The sequence below is a fragment of the Sinohyriopsis cumingii genome, chromosome 8 (genome assembly GCF_028554795.1).
Source record: "Sinohyriopsis cumingii isolate HCF-2022 chromosome 8, ASM2855479v2, whole genome shotgun sequence".
Classification (NCBI taxonomy): domain Eukaryota; kingdom Metazoa; phylum Mollusca; class Bivalvia; order Unionida; family Unionidae; genus Sinohyriopsis; species Sinohyriopsis cumingii.
The window spans coordinates 88,976,785-88,999,712 of record NC_142968.1 but is presented as its reverse complement, the minus strand read 5'-3'; the positions used below and the strand labels follow the sequence as shown (position 1 = coordinate 88,999,712).

At 35.2% G+C, this 22,928-nt stretch overlaps 1 protein-coding gene across 1 annotated transcript in view; it reads right to left on the bottom strand.

The window, feature by feature from the left end:
• Nucleotides 1-2,018: 2,018 nt before the first annotated feature.
• The window catches only part of LOC149794100 (centrosomal protein of 78 kDa-like), a 122,913-nt gene continuing 102,003 nt past the window's right edge, over nt 2,019-22,928 (bottom strand). Inside the window, exons 11-15 of the mRNA XM_089968072.1 lie at nt 21,667-21,809; nt 15,297-15,507; nt 14,549-14,626; nt 12,331-12,482; nt 2,019-8,141 (exon numbers count right to left, since the gene is read on the bottom strand). Of these exons, the coding sequence (XP_089824198.1) occupies nt 7,325-8,141; nt 12,331-12,482; nt 14,549-14,626; nt 15,297-15,507; nt 21,667-21,809 (1,401 nt within the window). The 3' untranslated portion in view covers nt 2,019-7,324. The remainder of the gene's footprint in view (nt 8,142-12,330; nt 12,483-14,548; nt 14,627-15,296; nt 15,508-21,666; nt 21,810-22,928) is intronic.

Below are 22,928 nucleotides of genomic sequence, written 5' to 3'. Positions count from 1 at the left end.
TATATTTAAGTCCCCAAATTCATTATAAGGTACTTCCTGGCCCAAAGCACAAACCATCCACAAAGTTTGGTCTTTGAATCATGATAAGCTTGACTTTTCATCTTGGGACTCCAAAAGCAATAAGCTTTTTATCTTTCCCAAAGTGAAAGCCATCCACAAAGTTTGTTATTGTGCAGAAAACATTTTGATTTCTGCAGTGGCCTGGACCTTTTGAACCATGAAATCTATAGACTTCTTCATTAACCTAACAGCAAGCCAGCCATAAAGTTTTGTTAACTTTAGATGGTGGAGAAGTTATTGTGCTGTAAAAATTTGTAACAGACACAAGGATACCATTGATTAATTAACTAGTTAAATACCGTTATGGCAGGCATATAAAAATGTCAATATACTGAAATAGTACAGGTCTAGATCAGCTCTTTCTTCAACCAATAAGCCCAGTTTTGTGCACATATTCAGTCTGTTGCTCAACAATTTCCAAAATTTCTCTCACACATTCCCATACAAAAACACCTAACACAAATGATGATTTTCCATTAATAATGCGATGAAATCAATCAAAAGAGGAATTTCCTGGACCTGGATGAATGACAGCTGATCATTTTATCACATGACATGATTGTATGCCATGTATAAGGGGTTACCAGATGTACTCAGAATGGGGGGGGGGTTTACATGCTGTGCAGAGTTACAATACAATTTTGGCAAATAGATTGACAGACCAACAACATAGGTGTATCTCACTTTCCCGAGTTAAACATGTAAAACCCCAAACAAGTGATATGCACCTGTATTATCTGCCTATCAATCAATACAATATTCCAACTCTGATATAATTCAGTTCAAAAAAGCTGCTTTCCAAGTGCTAATAAACCCAGCCATTCTGATGCAAGATTTCCAAATGAATGTGTGGATCTCATTACCAGACTCATCCAAGATCTTGATGATCCAGGCAGATACTCCAAATCTGACAAAAAAATCAGATCAGAAATACAGAAGACAAAAAGCTCAACCAATCTGATGCTAGATCACTTTATTATCAGACAATCTGAGTGATATAAACTCGTATTCCAAGTCTGATAAAAACTGGATTAGAAATATGGCCTCCAGAGTTGAAATAATCAATTTTTGTTGGGTGGTTGGTTTTAACGGCACTTTGAACACATTAATGGTTTTAGGATACGAGAGTTACATGCCTTTTCTCAGCGACACACTGAGACAGTTGACCTCAGATGGCCTGACGTGATATCAAACCCACGATTCATGGATACAGCCAGTGAAACTAACGCCCCATTATTATCAATCATACTACCAATGAAACCTTCAATTTAGCAGGATATTTGATGATGATCAATTTCAAGAAAGAATCTGACCATATTTTACAGAGCTATTACCTATGTTTGGCTCAGTCATACATACAGTTCCCAATCCTCCGATATTTTAGGGAGCAATGGCAGGAGACAATTCCCATGTTTGTGACAAAATCATGTTTCGCTGCTTTAGCTTCTGGATTCTACTTAACAAAACAACAAATATGGTCATCAGTTCAAAAGTAAGGTGAAAGTGACTTGCAGAAAGTCTATACAAATAATGAGAATGCATTGTCCATGTCAAGTCTTTCAAGTTTACTTTTTCTATGGATGGTAAAATTGGACATCCAGATTTGCTTCAGGTTGATTACATAAACAAAAGACATGCTTTCTGCCAAGCTCGTCTCAAATGTAGAGAAAGTGAAAAAATTGTAACACTGAGGGTAGTTTAAAAAATACTTTAACACTGGCCTTAATATAGGGTGTGGACATGGATGATAAAGTGATCTCTACATCAAGCTTGACAAAAATCACTGGGTTTGTAAACTGTATAATATTACAGAAACCCTTTAAGTTTTCACAAATGTAATTATAATAAAAATCATCTGACTCACATTGGTAACTGTAGCTTTATCTTTAACAGTATGGTTTAGTACTAAGTACTACTATCATAATGACAAAGAGCTGATGAAGTAAACAACAACTCTATGAGACATATTACTATTTTATTTTTAAAAAGATAACTGAGACAAGCTCTAAAAACAAAGCTGGAATAAATAGTTTCACAACCTTAGCAGGTTTTATTTCCCCTAAACGATTGGTCACAACCTATTGTCGTACATGGAATACCAGATATAAATTTGTATGCTTTTACAGCTCAATGCAGTGTACACATGAAATAAATCAAAATATTTACACTTTATACAATCTCACACAAAAGAGCAAACTGCTACAACAATTTTCAAAAGTGAAAATGTCAACAATCAAACATGATCAAAGTTACACCCCTACCCTGTTGAGGTTAAGGGTTAATAATAAAAAATTGTGACTAAAATACTCCACCTACACTACTTTAATAACTTAAATAATATCTATTAAAACATTGTTCATTAGACCTGAAGGAACGTGAGACCAAATTAACGAACATTTTGCAGTTTTCCTATCACACCTATTCTGAAAGAGGATTCTCTATATTTCAGAACATGGAAAAATAATGTTTTATCTATTGTGAGATTTTGTACCAATGGTTCTGAAATAAATGTGTAACTCATAAGCAAGATGCCAAGTGATATTTCACATCTACTTCTATTGAGCTGCACTTTATTTAATATAAACATATATAAAATTTGCAGTTTGCAAATATTCGCCACATCATGAAGGAAGAGTTTGACCCCATGGGTTCAAAGTCTAGTCCCACTGATCTGGCAAATTTTGGCACACTGTCAAGTGTGTACAAACATTATTCTTACATGACCATTTACTCATTAAAGTTGCAATGTCTGTATTTTTCATACAACTGGCTCAAAATGTTTACATTTTTATCTGACTGACATGATTCTCAATCCTTAACATAGGTTAACAAATAAACCAGTTCAAGCTGAATTATTCTCAGAATTTTAAGATTTCTCAAGTACCTCAGTCTATTGTGGGATTTCCAAATATGCAAATAGTTGACAAGCATGGTGGAAAACAAACAAAAATGTAAAAACACTGGCAACTTCCTGTGCTACTTATGTCAATAAAGACATATTTTTATCTAAAAATAATCATCTTAAGGTATAATTTGTTTTCAAGATGATAGTTAAGGTGAAAATTGACAACTGTTTCATTAACCAGGTGGTCCTCGTCCCATGATTAGCACTCTTCTGCCTCAATATCAATACAGCATGCATGGTTATCAATGAAAATTTGTGAAAGACTATTTTATGGAATTCAGAGATTGTACAAATTTCAGCAAGAAATGTGAGGGGAAAAAATACTGACACTGTAGCGCTAAATTAGGAATTACTTACAAAATGGACGTTTTTACAAACATATAAACCTGAGCTGAAGCGGCATGTGCTATTCTGATTTTGAAATATACATGTAGCTTAAAATCTCTAAATGCATGAATAAAGACCATCTAAAAATGACCTATTCATCTAGGGCTTTATATGAGATAGGCAAACTCCTACAGCTGTTTGAATTACCAATTTACCAACAAGTATATTTCTAAAGAACTTTACAAAATTCTTGGTAGCATTATTCTACAAGGCTATAATTGTGCAAGAAGAACAAGTGGGATAAGTAACATTTGGTTCAGTAAATTTCATATAAATAGAATATCACAGATAACAGCATTGTACAAAATGAAAAAGTCTGTTTAATGGGTATTTACATGCAGAATGTTTAAATACCATAGTAAGATTCAGTTTCTCATTATACAACACAGGTCTTATTGCGATTTGGTTCCATGATATAAATATGAATTGGTACATGTACAAGTATGTTGACACTTTCATCGGATGGTAAAACTTAGTGGTTTATCACTTTTTTAAAATTAAGGATAACATGCATATATACAAATGTATGTTTGAAAATTGTATTATGATTACATACAAGTTCAACCAATAATCATACCAGTGTCAACTGTTTACTTTATGCCCAACATCATCGACATGGCAAAGTTAAATATTTTAAATTAAAAAGGCTTATAGTTTTGGATATAATGTTACTTGGTTATAACAGTAACTAAATCCTCATCCCAATTACATGTGATAAACAATCTTTACAATCTTGAGTGTGTGTGTGTGTATATATAATCAAGAGATCCTACAATCATATTAATAGCTCAAAATGTTTGACAAATGAACTCAAAACTGTCCAAATAACCATTTGCTAACTTGATATGTCAGAAATTGGACATCAGAGGTCCATAATTGTACTGTCCATTTGGTCATTATATTTTTAACTGTTTAAACATGTTAGTCACAAAGCATGAGACAAAAGGGTGTGAAAGCATTTTTAGTGGACTTCTCAAAGCCCCATGATCTGTACCATAGACATTATATCAATCCCTTATACCATGTGTTTTTATAAAACTATATGGTGTTACAGTCTGCTAGCAAATCAGATCTTGACCAGAAAAAATATGAAGTCTAAGTCTGAATTAATTAAAAAAGGTACTGGCAACAACAGCTTTTATTATCATCCTCAACGACTTGTTTAGGGACCTGATAAAATAAAACTTCACCATCCGAACTTACTGGAAATATGTACATTTTATGCATTTTTGAGGTACTAATTCTACTTGATCTCAATTAATAATTTTTAAAACATAAGATTAACATAAACAGTTGCTGTGGGAAGTTGGAAAGAATAGTTGTTTGAAGGAAATGATTTATTAATTGCTAGTTTGAGAGAAAACTAGTCAATCATCAAAGGATAATACTACAAATAAAGTAGCTGTAAACCCAGAACCAAAAATGACACACTTTCTGTAACATTTAATAATTAGGTATATTAGTATTTTTTTGGTCATGTTATACTTCATTTGTTTATATATATATAGATATCCATGTTAACCAGTTAACAAAAACAATAGCCATACAAGAAAAAGCAAGTCATATCCACCATTCTCATGACAAATTTCCATTCTAATATATTTCTAATATACTTTTGCTATGGAGGTAAAATTGGCTGGTGTTATATGTTTCTTTTAGGAAGGTAAAATTACTTATCTGTTTATCAGAAACTATACATTGTAAATTGTTCATGCTTTGTTCCAAGGCAAATAATATTTTTTTAAATGTCTGAAATCATCATTTGATCTTTATCCTTTCTGTTTTCTATTTCAAGCAACTGAAGAGCTTTCAAATGCTAATAAAAAATTTACTATAATTTTAAGCTGATTTATCCTTGGAGTTCTGAGTACTGACTACTTATTTACCTTGAGTAGAAAATGCAAAGTAACAATCATAAGCACAAAAACTGAAATGATAAACACAGGTGTCATGTATTTTCCATCAACACTAGATCATCTATTTTCCCCCTTATTTAAGACTTCATTTCATAAGAACTTTAGATAAAACAAAACAATTCTATCCTCATTTGTCTGCTGGTGTTTGTATTAACCAGAGCGATGCACACATACATATGCATCTTGGTTTGTGAAACATTTTGACCATACGAGACATTTATTCCAAATATATTTGTGGCTGCTGTATGCAGATTTCATTTATTATAAAAACAAAAGAGGTTACTTCTTTATTTATCATTGATAGTAAGAAGACAATAAATATATTTCATACACTAATGTACTGGAAAATGTGACGTATTACATACGGAGCTGCTATTACTCAACTTACAGTAATATCCATTCTTTTCAACATTTTTTAAAAAGATATATTTTCTTGAAATGTTTTTAGAGAATCTCACCTAACAACATTTTTTTCTGCTTTTCGTATGATTTAAAAAGAAGTTATGTTGTAATTGAAAGGGCTTTAAAAGTACATACAACTAAGTAGATATATTTAACCTGATAGTGAACTAGCTAACTCAAGAGTATTTCCAGGGTGATGACTCTGAGAAGTCCAGAGATTCAATCTGCATTCACACCTGCAATTTACTGATATGAGACTGTACAGTGTTAAACAAAACAATTATTCAATGTTATAGAATAATTATGGGTACCATATGAAAACTGACAAATGCCCAACAAGCAGAGTTATCAACCAGTCATTTCAGTTTGTCTATTGGACATGACCAGCAAAAAGCTTTATGTAAATATATGTCATATATACACACAAGTATATGCATATGTAAATATATATCATTCCACCCACAGCTCTCTCTCTCTCTTTGAATCCAAAATTTGCATTCCACAAGGAAGTAAGAATTAGACACTTTAATTGTTTTCCAGTTTTGGCGCAAAATTGTTTTTTAAAACTAAAAGAGAAATTGTAGGAAAAGAATGAATAATTACAATTTCTAAATGCTACAAACTATTATGAATTAGCAATTAATTAATAAAACAAGGATTTTAAATAAGCATAAACTAGGCTTATACATTGCTGTACTACCAATTTTTGGCTGTAGCATGGCTGTAATACTAATACAGGGCTGTACTACCAATAATAGGCTGTCATATGGCTGTACTACCCCTACTTGGCTGTAGCATGGCTGTATTACCAATACTTAACTGTTACAGGGCTGTACTACCAATACTTGGCTGTTACATGGCTGTATTACCAATATATGACTGTTACAGGGTTGTACTATCAATACTTGGCTGTACCATGGCTGTACTACCAATACTAGACTGTTCCAGGGCTGTTATACCAATACTTAGCTGTTACATGACTCTATTACCAGTACTTGGCTGAACAGCCAATTTTTCAAAAATTGATATGCCAGGGTGCTCTGATTACTCAAAAAGTTCATATAAAAATGATACAAAATTCTATATTTCATCTATGGCTGACTACTCCATACTGAAGCGCCTTTCCCCAAGTCCCAATTATGTTTCGCTGTAAGAGTCCTGACTTGATAACATTCATTTATCTTTATCAGTGCTTAAATTACCCTGCTGTACAGACATCTACCCTGAAAAACATTCAGTTAAATGTACAATCAGTTTTAAAACTAAAATTGAAAGAGACATGATTAATCTTCATTCAAATCATCAATGATAATTTTATTTCAATTTGTCATGTAGCCTGTCTGAAATATTTCAATTTTTAATTTGCAATGAGTTTATAATCAAAGTTTCTCATTACAAAATTACTACCTTCAAAGAATCTCTAACTAAACCGTACTTGTATATTCTAATTAAATAATCTGTTAAAGTCTTAAAAGAATTAATTCATCAAAAAGTTTAGACAACAAAAGCTATTAAGGTTATGTTACAGATCCTAAGAAGTCACTGAAAATTCTGTCATCTGTTGGTACACAAATTCTGAAGTGCCTCGCTGAACCCATGACATTTCTTCAGTTCAAGCAGTCCTGAAAAATCTTAGCAGGAAAATTCCTAGTGCCTAGAAATCTTCCTCCTCACTGTCTATTTGTTCCTGGGGTAAGGGTGATGCAAGTTCAAGGTCATCACCAAGATGAACCATCTCTCCCCTCTCACTGAGGTATGACTGATCAAAGCTTTCCATGCTATAGTTGAAGTCACTGTGTCGTGATGCCAGTCCTTTATCTGGGAACTCTGACCGTTCTGTATCTCTAGCTGTTTTCAAGTCTCTCTCATCAGATTGATTAAAATGATCCTTGGAGTGGTCACTGTCAAAAGGGGACAGGCTCATGATTACCTCCCCCTCTGGACCCCTTAAACCCAACTTCTCTTGGCGAGGGGATCTAGGGGTTTCTTCTGTTTCATGATCAGACTGTGGAAGTGGTGATTTCCTTCTTGCTCTCCGGTCTTCATTAGAAGAGTCATGGTGTTTACCTGAATCAGCAGTGATATTGGCAGGGTGATCTTCATCACTCATATGCTGGAAGATTCCACTTGTTTCTTGTCGTAATCTATCATACAGATCATCTGCAGGCCTTGGTTTTTTATCTTCCTTAAAGCCATCACCACCACTACCAGCACTAAAACCCTTCATAGTTGGGTCCTGTGTACTGAGATAGGATTTAGGTCGCAGGTTGCTGCCATTAAAACCCTGCTGTAGAGCTGTGGTCTTGTAGGAACCATTTATATGTCCATTAGAGGAGATGTCTCCTTGATAGCCATTTGACTTGTTTGGGAACTTGGACAGCTTGGAATGTTTGGAGAATGGCTTCTCTGATGTCATGCTAAATGGGGAGCCCTGCTTGTCCAGACCAGCCATTGTTATCAACTGACCAAGGCTGAAAGAAGAAGATCACATATTAAACATTGCTGATGATACAATAAATACATACACATGATTTATCTCATTATAATTTCTGTATGAAATACTTCTTATACATTGTCTCAACATACAGTAAAACCTGTCTTGAGAGACCACTGCCATGAAAGACCACCTGTCTTGAAAGACTGGTTTCTCTATTCACAGATTTATTGACTGTATAGTGTTATGACCTGTCATGACAGACCACTTGTCCTGAGAGACCATTATTTTTTGGCACAAGAGGTGGTCTTTCAAGAAAGGAGAAATAAGAGAAGCAAATATCAAGTATAACATGGCAAAATATATTCTGTTAGGTTATATTTAAAGGGGTTATGGGTACCCCATGTATGACTCGAGAGAACTGAACTTAACTAAAAGTACAGATATAATAAATTTATTTTCTCAATATGGCTTGTACACTAGTAATTTAAACAGAAAATACGCCAAGATCATGACTTCTGTTTCTGAATGCACAGTAACTATCACTATTTTGTTTTGCTTTTGTTTCTTTATCTACAGATGACCAAAATGACATGCGCAGCATTAGTCAAGTCAATGCATTTTCTCCACAGGATCACTGTTAATTTCATTACCTATTGCAAATACTCTACACATTAACCTCTATGTTAGCAAGTTCTTTCTCCTAATGATATGTCACTTTCACATACAGGTGCAGCTAAACATGTGCCAAATTTTTAAGTGTCATACCATACAATTTTTCATCAATGGTACAACAGAAATGTATGACAATTAGTACAGGGTTTTAAGGTATCCAAAATTTTAAAAATAAGTTTCCACATTTGACCATTAAGTTGTTATACGAAACAATTTCCTTTCCTTGAAACCTCAAGGGAAATCAAATCTTCTAGTAAATTATGTTTCTCCAATAATACTTACCTGATTACATTACATTAGGACAACTTTCTTTGCTTCCTCTAAATCCAGCCGTTCCCAAAACAAGAAATATATCTTTGTCTAAAAAGTTATATAGACAAAGGGAAGCAACTCTTACTAGTTAACTCCCCTTCTCCACCAGCTATGTGACCACGATTTTACCTGGATATACCATTTTTTTAAAAAAATTCAGCAACACCATAAAGCATGGGTCTCAAACTCAAACCACCCTGACAGCCGCATGAGGCTATTTTTGGTGGCCCAAGGGCTGCACCACCTTTGCTATCTCTAATGACACCCTGTGATGCTAATCATTTTGCGAGCCACAGGATATGGCTTGGTGGGCCACGTGTTTGAGACACCTGCCACAAAGGATACTTGCATTCCAGGAAGGGTGGGAAGGATTATTTCCAACATGATCAGGTAAGAATTTTCAGAGAAACATAATTTACTAAAACATTTGCTTTCTCCATCAAATACATTAGATGAAGAGGTTAGAGGAGGAAATGCTGAACATCCTAGCTCTATCTGTGTCACCTGCTAGGAGCATGACTGCTCAACTAAAAGATGAGCTTCTAGCAATGTTTAGCACAATGAGAGGCAATTTCTTCTACACATGCAAGTGAGATCCCAGTGGGATCTGTCACTTCTTGTCTCAATATCACAATTTTCCCAAGCAAATCCAGTGAAAGTGGTAAATTCATATTTGGTTCTAAGGTAGTGCTTTCAAAATGGGGAGTGGTCACTCTCTGTGCAGCCACCAACAACGCAAAGAGATTCAGTTCCCTCCTTAGTGAGGCCATGTCATGCAAACTAAAGCTGCAAAAGGCATGCCAGTCAGCTGACTCTACTTTGTCCCAAATTTAGACATTACATTCAAGGTCAGGTTGTTTTAATTTGGTCAATTATTAATTTTACATTCATCTGAATGTTGTTTGTGCATCTCAGTTAACATCTGATGTCATGTACTGGGTCCGGCAAATTTATTTCTCTTGACAGGTGGATCAAAGAGAGGGCAAAAATAGATATTGTAGGGTGACTTGTGATGGCTACGTGTTCTTAGGAAGGAACCAGGTTGCATCATTAGAACAAATGGGCTGTCAGAAATTAACTGCATGTAGTCTGAATCTGTGGATACTGTAAATTGTAAACAGCTCACTCATTCTGCATGGTGAAGTTAGCATTATCATTAATTGCAAGTCATGTATGATAGTTATTTTAGTGAGTAGGGAGGCAGGAAATGGCATCTTAAACTTAGACAAGTTTAGACGTCTTGAACTCATAGAAAAGGACAAAGAGCTTGGATTGGGGCCATATGACTCAGTGTATGGAATTTCGCTTTTGACATGTCAAGAGCTAATGGGTAATCATCATGTCTCTAATGCAAGTCTCAATTCCACTGGATGTCATAACCAGCCAATCAGCTTACTAGTACATAGTTTGCATGGCTGGAGTGGTTGGTCGGTAGTCAGAACATCATACTGAAAACAATATATGCTTTGCAGCCTAGCCAGCTGGAGCACTATGGTCGGTATGGACAGTCCTTCTTTACCATATTGGTCAAACTGCAAATTTTCAAGTCTGGCTTGTTTTCTTAACTCCTTCAGCCCTGATACTGCCTGTATTTGGAATCTGTTTTTTTGCATTCATTCTTTGTTTATTTCATTCAATGGCTGATCCTGCCTTAAGTCACAGTGAATATGTGTTAGCAAAAACACCTCTGATTGGTCACAAATATGGATTTTCCAAAAATATGATGATACTGAACCAATCAGAAATAATTTTACTCATCTTTGTTCAAACTATTCACAAGCTAAGGTTACTAATATCAGTGGTTTTAGTAGATGTCTTTTAGTCATGAAAAACAGTAAACAATGGTGGATATTAGAACAATATTTGATGATACTGAAAGTGAAGGTGACAAATTTTTCTTGGATTTGATTTTGAAAATATTGAGGAAGCAAAGGAAAAATATGTTTGGATATTTATTAGATTTACATTACACAAAGAAGTAACCAAGAATGAATTGTCAGAACATGATGTTTTTTGAACATCTCCACCCTTGCAACTGCATATCACAAGAAGTCTTTCAGAAAAAAGGTCCTATTTATATGAATATTGGCCACCAAATGAGAATTATTTTTATTTCATACCATCTGAATATCAAAAGCAGTATCTTTGTGAAAACACCATTATCAAGTTGAACATTTCTGACGGCATAGGCGTATCTCATAGGCATAAGATTTATATAATAGCTGCCAAGGTGGTCATTTCGGATGTCAAATTGGCACCTTTGCATTTAGGATCACCAAGAAGTCATGCAAAGATTTTCACTGAGAATCCCATGTCAATATAACCATCCATTCATGAGTTGTAATAATATTTTTTAATACAGCTGCCATGGTAGCCATGCTGGACATTAGAAAGGCATTTTAGGATGATCTACAGGTCACAATATCGCTTTTAGTGAGAACCCCACATCAATACGACCATCTTTCCAAGAGAAGTACTAACAAGATTTTCAAGATGGCCAGGGTGGCCATGTTGGAGGTCAGATTGGCACCATTTTCATTCAGAATCATCTTTAAACGTTACAAAAAGTCTATCAGAGAAAACCCTAAGTTGATATAACCATCCATGCAGATGTATCTATCAGATTCCAATAAGTTGGAGTTAGCTTGGCATCGTTTTCATTAAGAACCATCTAGAAGTCATGTGAAGTCTTTTGTGAAAGCTTATTATCCATTCAAAAGTAGCAGAGATAACAAGATTATTCAAAATGGCTGCCATGGTAGCCATACTGGATGTTCAAGGAGCAGTATTTTCACTGAAGACCAAGTCCAACTATATCTCTGGATGAAACTTAATGCAAAATTACATGACTTTTCTCCATGTAGTTTAGGAGGCATAATAAACAACTGTTAACAGATGATGAATGCATGCCAACTGCATGAGCTGATCTTTGGTTAATAGAGCCCAAAATCTAATAAAATGCACATCCTGATGCAGGTCAGATTCATACTGTAAGCAATTTTCTGTACAAAAATATCAAGTTTATACTAAAATTCAATAAAGTCTTCTGCAATTAAAATATATAATCTTTCTTGTCAGTCCATAATATCCTTACTTATTTTTAGAAATTACACAAACTGATAGATTTGAAGAGCATGGATTAAAACATTTAAAAAATGTACGTGAATTCTGAATTAGCATCAACACCATCCACCACCACCATCACCACCAAAAGGAAAAGAATCACTAAGGCTATTTACCCAGCATCTCTAAGAAGGTCTAGGAATTCATGGAACTGTTTGAATGAGGCCTCGATGCTGTCTAGCACACTGTCATCATCCAGAATGCTTCCTCCACGCCTCTGCTTCAGCCGCTGGTTCTCATCAAACAACTTCTTGTTCTCAAGTGTAAGCTATTTAACAGTAATGAAAGTACCAAATACAATGAATCATTTCATAACCATGACAAAAACATGTACTGTTTATGTTAAACTCTTCAAATTTATAACTGACATGATGACATTTTATTTGAATATATATCACTAAAGACAATTTTAGGATTGATAAAACTGAAGTGTTCATTTTGCAGAGTCTAAATTTGGAGTGTAAAGGTGCAAACAAATGTTGTCCAAAGGGCCAAAATTAGTTGCAAAACTATGTCTCTCTTAAGGACATGTATAAAAAGTCTGCAACAAATTTTTCAGACATGCATCTCTGTTGCACAGGGATACACTGTCTGCTAAACATTCTGTCAATCCTGTGAACATTTCATTTACAGTATATATGTCTTAATATAGTATATGTTCCATGATTTGATAAAATTTATGTTCAATGCTTTGATACAGTATTATTTTAAATGATTTGATACAGTATGTATGTTATATGTTTTGAGACAAAATTATATGCTTTGATACATAAGTTATGTTTTGAGACAAACTTGTACAATCTGATTTGGGAAGTTATGTGTTTTGAGACAAAATTATACGATCTATACAGTATATAAGTTTTTATTCAAAATATCTCTCGATATGGTAAACATTATTTAGTTGTTGTTGTTGTTGTTGTTGTAGGGTTTAAAGCCATTTTTCAGCACACGATAGGCTATACATGGTGGCCAGTATTAATGGTGGAGGAAAAACCCGGGAAAACCCTGGAAAGAACCACCGACCTACGAGAAGCTACTGGCAAGCTTTCTCACATACCCACATTGGCTGAATCTGAGACTCGAACCGGCGCAGACAGAGGTGAGATGGCAGTGATCCGTAACAGAGAGCGCTTTAGACCACTCGGCCACTCGGGGCCCCCATTATTTAGTAAATTATATGTAATATGTTTTGCTAGAGTATATGTTACATGATTTTAAAAATCTTAAACACAAAATCTTAATGTTGTTATGTTGCTATCATCACCATCAGAAAGTTATATCTGTGTATTGGAAATATAGATGGACAAAAACCAAAACAAAATTCAACTCATGCATCAATTGGAAAAATACACACTATTATGATCGCAATAAAACTTGTTTCAGGCAGAAGAAAAAGAACACATGATAACACAAGTAAATTCCTATAGTAATAAAACAACTGTTAAAGGCTGGTTGATCTTATACTCATGTTTGTCATTGTAATTAAACTTCAGACAGTGGAGGTTTTTTTTAATTAGTGAGTTCAAGATGGTTTGTTTTGTCCTCACTGGTTTTAACAGCACTTTTAACAAATTATTCCTATGTAATGTAAATGAAATGGAATCTACTGCAATTTACCCAAATATACCATTCAGTAAATAATTTTTTTCTCCTGTCTGGATAAGTCTTGCACTGATAAAAATTATCCATTTTCCCCAATACTGTATCAATCAGCCTGGCAAATATGTCTAGGTCAGTAAATCAGGTTGCATTATAACCATGCATGCCAATAAAGAACACTTGCACGATAGTGTTTCAATGTTCTTTACAATTTGAGAATAACAGTTTTATTTCTGATGTTTGCTTTTCTTTTTACTTAAAAAACTGTGTGTGTGTGTGTGTGTGTGCATGTGTGACATTAGGATTGAACTTTTAAAAAAATTCAGTCATCTTGCTAGGATGTCTGCAGTGTGGCAGTTTACAGTAATGTCTAGCACTGGGACATCGTGCCACAAACATATTTTAGGGTTGGTAACCAGCTACAAGCAAACACTTTTCTATCATGGACTACATTAAACATATTTATAAGTTACATATACTGCTCCAGTGAAGTTAAAGACCACCCAAATAGTTGTTTTGCTATTCATCTTGCCTTTTGTCATGGTTTTGAAAATAAGACTGTCAACATTAAGATGTCTCCCCAAATACTTTAAATTCAGAAACTTTTGTTGGGTAGTAATATTTGTACACTGCAAGGATGCTTAAAACCAAGACTCATGACTGGTTGCCTTTTTGTGATGGATGAAGGACCTTCTTCAAGCATGAATTTAAGATCCATTGAATATTGCCTATTACCTTGACAACCTGCTGGTCAGCCTTGGCTCTTGCAATTCTTTCTTCACGCATCTGCCGTTTAAGCTGGACAATCTCCACCTGAAAAATGATTGCTCTTACATAAAATCACTATCTTTTATATTCCAATTCTAATATACATAAACACAATCTTCCTAAATCCTCATCATTTTACAGCAACCATTAAACACATCTGTCTCACTGGATTAATAAAGAATTTCACTGTCTTCAAAGACATTAGATGATCAAGGAAAACCTAACTTATTCTTGCCTGATTTTTACTAATCAATATCTTGTTTTGTAATAATGATAGTACAAAATAAAAGCAGAATGTAAACTTTATCCAAACAAATGAAAATACCAAAGTTAATTGCATTTTTTACTGATAGTAAAGCTGCGAATTGTAACAAACTTACTGCATTAATCTGTATTCCCCCAGTTGAGTCAGTATGGAAGAATAAAGCAAAAACAATAATAAACGAAAAATTGATTTTTTCATCCAAAAGTACTTCAGAGCAATATTGGAAAGAGGAATTCTGTGTTGGTTTATATAGAGTAGTATTGGAAAGACAAATTTCATTGTTGGTCTGCACAGAATAATTATCACCATATTACCAAAAATATTTGTCAGAATAATACAAAAGCTTATTCTTAAACAAACAATTCTTCCATGCACTCAAGATTATAAAAATAAAAATGACAATGCAATGAATCTGAAGACAAATCTGTCTGATCTGTATATCCATCCTACCCTCAAGTCCTTCGTGTCTGTACTCTTTATTCCTGTAGCGAGAGTGCTGTCATCAAGATGAAGTTTGCGCATGTCATGTATAGTGTCCTCTTCTTCCTCCTCTTCTCCTACACTCTCACCCTTAGTAATGTCAGGGGAGCCATGAGGAGACAACCCTTCACTGTTCTCCAAGATAGTTGTCTTACCTGGAGTGTGTTCAGGAGGATAGCCCCTGAAAGAAAACATTTTTCTGTATTACAAAGATCAAGTGTTCTCATGATCACACACCTGGTTCACATCTACCTTTAAGTCAAAGTCAAGAACAGTTGGTCACGAAAAATGAGTTTGCAGGATACTTTTTGTCATTTAGCAACAGATGTCATTTTTGACTGAAATCTACCAATACATCGATTGCATAAACTGTAAGGATCTTTGTACAAGAACTTCCTTTAGTGAATTTTAACATTTTGTTTGAAACTCCACTTTAAGTCCTGAAATCCATATCTGATGGTGGAATGGGTTTTTTGTATGTACAAAACCAAATGGTTTTTGTGACAAGATGCTGTCTTGTGTGATCAATTTTGTTGAGCATTTTTTATTGGGGGGGGGGGGTACATGAAATTTTTGCATCAATTGTCTAAAAATTAAAAGGATTTCATGCCTGGAAGATAAATTTAGTTAATATTGGTCCAGTGGTTTTTAAGACAAAGCTAAAACAGCAAATGTTGATTGGCAGACTCAGGGCTATTTCATACACTCACTTACCCATATAGTCTGGAGTGCATGAAACAAGACCTACATATCTCAATGGGAGCATAAACAAAGAAACTATATTTTTCTTTGTCTTATAGTTTTAGAGAAGAAACAAAAATCATTTCATACATCCATGATGCCAAGTTGATATGCAGATCCTGAAGTAATTTAGTTTGAACCATAAGGACTGAAAATAGAAATAAATATGTTTTCTATTAATCATTAATGATATCATACTAGCCCTGTCATTCACGTGATTCATGTCATTCATGTGATTCATGTCGTTCATGTGATTCATGTCAACACTTTCATGTGATTCATGTCAACACTGTCATTCTGTAATTCATCCCAACCCTGACATTCACGTGATTAATGGGAACCCTGTCATTCATATGATCCATGCCAACCCTGTCATTCTGTGATTCATACCAACCCTGTCATTCTGTGATTCATCCCAACCCTGACATTCACGTGATTAATGCCAATCCTGTCATTCATGTGATCCATACCAACCCTGACATTCATGTGATCCATGCCAACCCTGTCATTCATGTGATTCATGCCAATCCTGTCATTCTGTGATTCATACCAACCCTGTCATTCTGTGATTCATATCAACCCTGTCATTCTGTGATTCATGCCAACCCTGTCATTCTGTGATTCATGCCAACCCTGTCATTCTGTGATTCATCCCAACCCTGTCATTCTGTGATTCATCCCAACCCTGTCATTCATGTGATTCACTGCACCCCTGACATTCACGATTAATGCCAACCCTCTCATTCATGTTATTCATGCCAACCCTGACATTCATGTGATCCATGCCAGCCCTGTCATTCATGTGATTCATGCCAACCCTGTCATTCTGTGATTCATACCAACCCTGTCATTCTGTGATTCATCCCAACCCTGTCATTCTGTGATTCATCCCAACCCTGTCATTCATGTGATTCATTGTGCCCCTGACATTCACGATTAATGCCAACCCTGTCATTCATGTGATCCATGCCAACCCTGTCATTCTGTGATTCATCCCAACCCTGTCATTCATGTGATCCATGCCAACCCTGTCATTCATTTGATTCATACATACCCTGTCATTCATGTGATCTATGCCAACCCTGTCATTCATGTGATTCATGCCAAACCTGTCATTCATGTGATCCATGCCAACCATGACATTCATGTAATCCATGCCATCCCTGTCATTCATGGGATTCATGACAACCCTGTCATTCTGTGATTCATCCCAACCCTGTAATTCATTTGATTCAGGACAACCCTGTCATTCATGTGATCCATGCCAACCCTGTCATTCATGTGATCCATGCCAACAATGACATTCATGTGATTCATGCAAACCTTGTCATTCATGTGATCCATGCCAAACCTGTCATTCATGTGATCCATGCCAATCCTGACATTCATGTGATCCATGCCAACCCTGTCATTCATGACAACCCTGTCATTCATGTGATCCATGCCAACCCTGTTATTCAAGTGATCCATGCCAACCCTGACATTCATGTGATTCATGCCAACACTGTCATTTATTTGATTCATACCAAACATGTAATTCATGCAATTCATGCCAACCCTGTCATTCATGCAATTCATACCACCCATCAGTCATGCACTCATACCAACCCTGTCATTCATGTGATTCATGACAACCCTGTCAGTCATGCAATCATAAGAACCCTGTCATTCATGCAATTCATACCAACCCTGTTGTTCATGCAATTCATACCAACCCTGTCATTCATGCAATTCATACCAACCCTGTCATTCATGCAATTCATGCCAACCCTGTCATTCATGTGATTCATGCCAACCCTTTCATTCATGCAATTCATACCACCCCTGTCATTCATGCAATTCATACCACCCCTGTCATTCATGTGATTCATACCAACCCTATCATTCATGCAATTCATACCAACCCTGTCATTCATGCAATTCATGCCAACCCTGTCATTCATGTGATTCATACCAACACTGTCATTCATGTGATTCATACCAACCCTGTCATTCATGTGATTCATGCCAACCCTGTCATTCATGCAATTCATACCACCCGTCATTCATGTGATTCATATCAAACATGTCATTCGTGCAATTCATGCCAACCCTGTCATTCATGCAATTCATACCAACCCTGTCATTCATGCAATTCATCCCAACTCTGACATTCATGTGATTCATGCCAACCCTGTCATTTATGCAATTCATACCAACCCTGTCATTCATGCAATTCATCCCAACCCTGACATTCATGTTATTCATGCCAACCCTGTCATTCATGCAATTCATACCACCCCTGTCATTCATGTGATTTATACCAAACATGTCATTTGTGCAATTCATGCCAACCCTGTCATTCATGCAATTCATACCACCCCTGTCATTCATGCACTCATACCAACCCTGTCATTCATGTGATTCATGACAACCCTGTCATTTAATCAATTCATACAAACTCTGTCACTCATGCATTCATACCAACCCTGTTATTCATGCAATCATACCAACCCTGTCATTCAAGCAATTCATACAAACCCTGTCATTCATACACTCAAACCATCCCTGTCATTCACACAATTCATACCATCCCTGTCATTCACGCAAGTCATTCCAACCCTGTTATTCATGCAACTCATACCAACCCTGTCATTTAAGCAATTCATTTCATTTATGTGATTCATACCAACCCTGTCATTCACTCAATTCATACCGACCCTGTCATCCATGTGATTCATGCCAATCCCAAATCAAAAACTAAATTCTGTTTGTTGACTATGATAAATCTCTGAAGTGCCACAAATACTAGTTGTTGGTAATCTGTTTGTAATCGAACAATAACAATTAATGTTTTCTGTGTCAATACAAAACTTGAATGATAAATTATGAAATACATGTAGTTTGAAAAGTGGTGTTCACAGATATGTCCTTAGGCCTAAGAATTTATTGAATAGTCAGTTCCAATTATCAATAAAGTCTTTTTCAAGATATAAACACAAATCAAACAATAAACAATGTAATAATATTATAATATAAAAATGAATAACATGCATGCCCCCCTGCAGATCAGAAAAGTCCAAGACCAAAAAATAAATTTAAAAATGGCTAAAATGGCCAGAAAATCTGATCATCAACGCATACAAGCATATAAACAAACTTTCATTTGTCTACTTCAAATGTTTTTTGTTTAAACATGCTAACAAGGTTTTAGTAAAAGAAGTCCAAAACAGAAGAAATTAAAATTTGTTAAAAATTGAAAATTTTCATAATGTCCTGAAAACCTAATCAGGTCATCTATTTTTTTAAAACCAAAATAAAGTGTGTAAATTTTCATGACTCAAAGTTTAACTGTTTTTGTGTTGTCACACTAACATAGATTTAGAATGTACAAGACATATATATTACTGCAGTGGGGTCATACAAGAGAAAACAGATGAAAAGAAAAAGAAAAAATACTGTGAAGCCTGTCTATAAAGGAGTCATGGGAGCACATGACTGCATCATTGTGAACATGTACACAATGTATATCATTGAAACATGCTAGCAAACATTTTTTAAAAATAGCTTCACAAATATTGTTTTTAAAAACCGTATGTCATTTACATGAAGGTCTGTCACAAAAGGTTTCAAAGTACATGAAACAAAATGGTCAAAATATCAATAAATAAGTAGTTTTGTACATTATCCATCAGACCTTGCAATCAAAAGTTGTTTCTGCCTTTACAACATAAATAATAACTTATCAACACATTTATTTTTCTTTGTCATAAATATCCTGATTCTATATTCCTATTGTTTGAAAAGCAAGTTATATGCTGGGTGTGTACAAAATTTATTTTAATGCATCCCAGCTTATATTAATTTCTCAATTATTAACTTGTTGGCAACATCTCTCCAATATATCCATGAATTATATGTTACATCAAAACTTATCACAACAAACATTCTGAAACCTCCTCTGAGCCCCAAATCATGTTTTTTCATGCATAAAAAAATACCCAATCTATAGACATGCCACTTAGTGTAGGAACATTTCCTGCATGCATTTCAGCCCTTGGTGTTGGAACATTTCCTGCATGCATTTCAGCCCTTGGTGTGGGAACATTTCCTGCATGCATTTCAGCCCTTGGTGTGGGAACATTTCCTATATTTCAGCCATAATGCGGGAACATTTCCTACATGCTGACCCACATTATGCAACATGATGCAACTACTCATACCTGGACTAAGCTGACAACCTTTCCATGGGCTGTAATTAGATCCATAGTGCAAGGCATGGTTAACTGGCACATTGGAAAGGTGCATTATTGTTGCTTTATTAAATTCCTGAGAAAGTTCCACAGTTTAAAGTCTATTAAGACAATTAAAACTTCTACCATACTGTCTGCAATAGGTAGTGAGATGTGAAACATGAAAGCTTCACACTGTTTTCAAGTCTTAGAGCTACAACTCAAATCGATCAGCAATCCTAAATCTAGCGATGTGAATGGTACATGATATGCCTGTCCCATGCTTGTCCTCTATGTAATCACTACTAGGGCATGGTCAACCATGGAAATTACTGCTCGAGTCTTTATGACCCCTAAACTCAAGGTATTCAGTCTTAAACTAATTTTATGTGCAGAAACCATTATTTACTTAGACTTACCAGACCTTGACCACCAAACCTAAAGGTTTCTTTCTTATAATATCTGCAAGCCATTCATAAAGTTTGGTAAGGGAACTTTGTCTGGAACAAAACTTTAATAAAATCCATTTTGATTTAGTCACAATGGCCTTGACCGTATAAGATTTTTTTTCCCCTAAAATTAATACATTGGTTTGGTAGCTGAAAATAGCAATTGTTAATGAATGTCAGACAGACGCCACACCACAAGAGGGATAGAGGGATACCGTATGTTCACCTGACCTTTAAGCCAGTTAAGCTGTAGAAAAAAAATTAAGGTGGCAAGGTGCAAAAGAAAAGTTGGTCACATAAAGCAGGAATATATCTTCATTCATGAACAACTAGGCATTGTACAAAGTCTTCAACTGAAAAACCCTTGTTGATATGATATGCCAATCAGGATGATTAGAAATAACAAGATTTTCAAAATGGCTACTGTCGCAGATACACCAGATGTTTGAGCAACACTGTCTTTACCTACTAGACCATTTGATGAATGTGTGTGTTAAACATCATGGCAATCCTCCAAGTGGTTTAGGAGAAATAAAGAAAACAAACATTGTGCTGATGGACAGCTGGATGGATGGCAAACAGACCATCCTGTAACTCTCCTGTTCTATGACAAGTAGAGCTACAAACTGAAAAACAGCTGTAAACTTATGAAAATCTAATCTGATCATCTACATATGCAGCCAAACATCACTTGTGTACAGTGGTACAAATAAGCTTTTAAGAATGGACCAATGGATTGACTTTCAGGTGGAAATATGTGTGGACCATAACTACAGCTTGGTAAAACACAAAGGAATTGCCCACTATATTTATGGCAGCAGATCCATACCATAACCTTAAATGCTTAGGTGGGCCGAAGACCACTTTCACTCATTTCAGAATCTACAGGTAGCACACTACAGTCTTATCACCGAGTTAAGTCACTGAATGAACACCCACCTGTATCTATTGGCTCTGGCCGCTGTCCTCCAAGGCATTCCTGGGCCTGGCTTAACCCCCTCAGAGCTGATTGGCTGCAGTTTCCGTGTCACGCCAACAGCTCCTGCAGATCGAGTCCGCCGCCTTGCTGCTCCTGTTGTAATCTGAACATACAGAAATTTTAATGAGCAACTAAGGTACATGGATGTTCGTGAAAAATATGCAAGTAGCAGGGATAAAATGTACACAATTATTGAATAAATCAGGAATTTAAAAAACAAGATGATGACAGTATGCCGAGATATCTTAAAAAGTACTGTGCAATCTGCTTGACAGAATCATCCATTTTTTTTTACCATTTTCTGAAGAACCCTGCTAGTTTATATATTCTCTCTAAAGGCTATTTATATATTTTAAAAATTTGTATGACCATTTACAAACTTTAAAGGTCAAATATGGATACATTTTTACCATGTAAATTTTTCATGCTCTTTGTTGTACATCGTGTAAAGATTAAAAATCAGGTTCTCTCAGGTACACTTGCTCTAAATGAATTCATAACATTTACTATTACAATTACCGAAGAGCTAGATTGTCTATAATTAGCAGCACTTGCATTTGGTAAGACATTATTTGTTGTTATGTGTGGTCATTTCAGAACACGCTGACCAACCACTAGTGTAGAAATTTACTGATTCCACAGTTATATCAAGTTAAAATGGGAGACTTTGTACAGTATACGGCAACAATTTATTACCAAAAACAGGAAAAGGGCGATTGTTTTCCTTTTTCAATTTCTGAATGAAAATAGGAATCTACCAATTATAATCTATCAAAAAAGGTAAACATTATGAAGTGCTTTCCAAGCAGGCTGCACAGCTCATTCTATTTTTCACAAGCATATTTTAATGGTTGAATCATTACTGATCTTCCTTGGTAGAGAAAAAGGGATTTTGGCATGGCAGTCAGAAAATCATCAGGGAAAATGAATGGAGCAAGACAGGGAAGAAGAATACATTAATAAGGTACATACATTTTTTACTGCAAACACATATCTTCATTAAATATTTGCTTTTTAGATTTAGGTATTGGCAGATTAATTATTTAGCTGAGAGAGGACCAATCTATTGGTGGGGTAATAAAAAATAGAGATACTAAATATTTTGTGATGCAACCATTGAACAATGGATTTAATTTTCTTCCATTATATATTTCATAAACTTCAATAAATGTACTATAGTTAATATTAAAATATTTACTTTCATTTTGATATCCAGTATTTA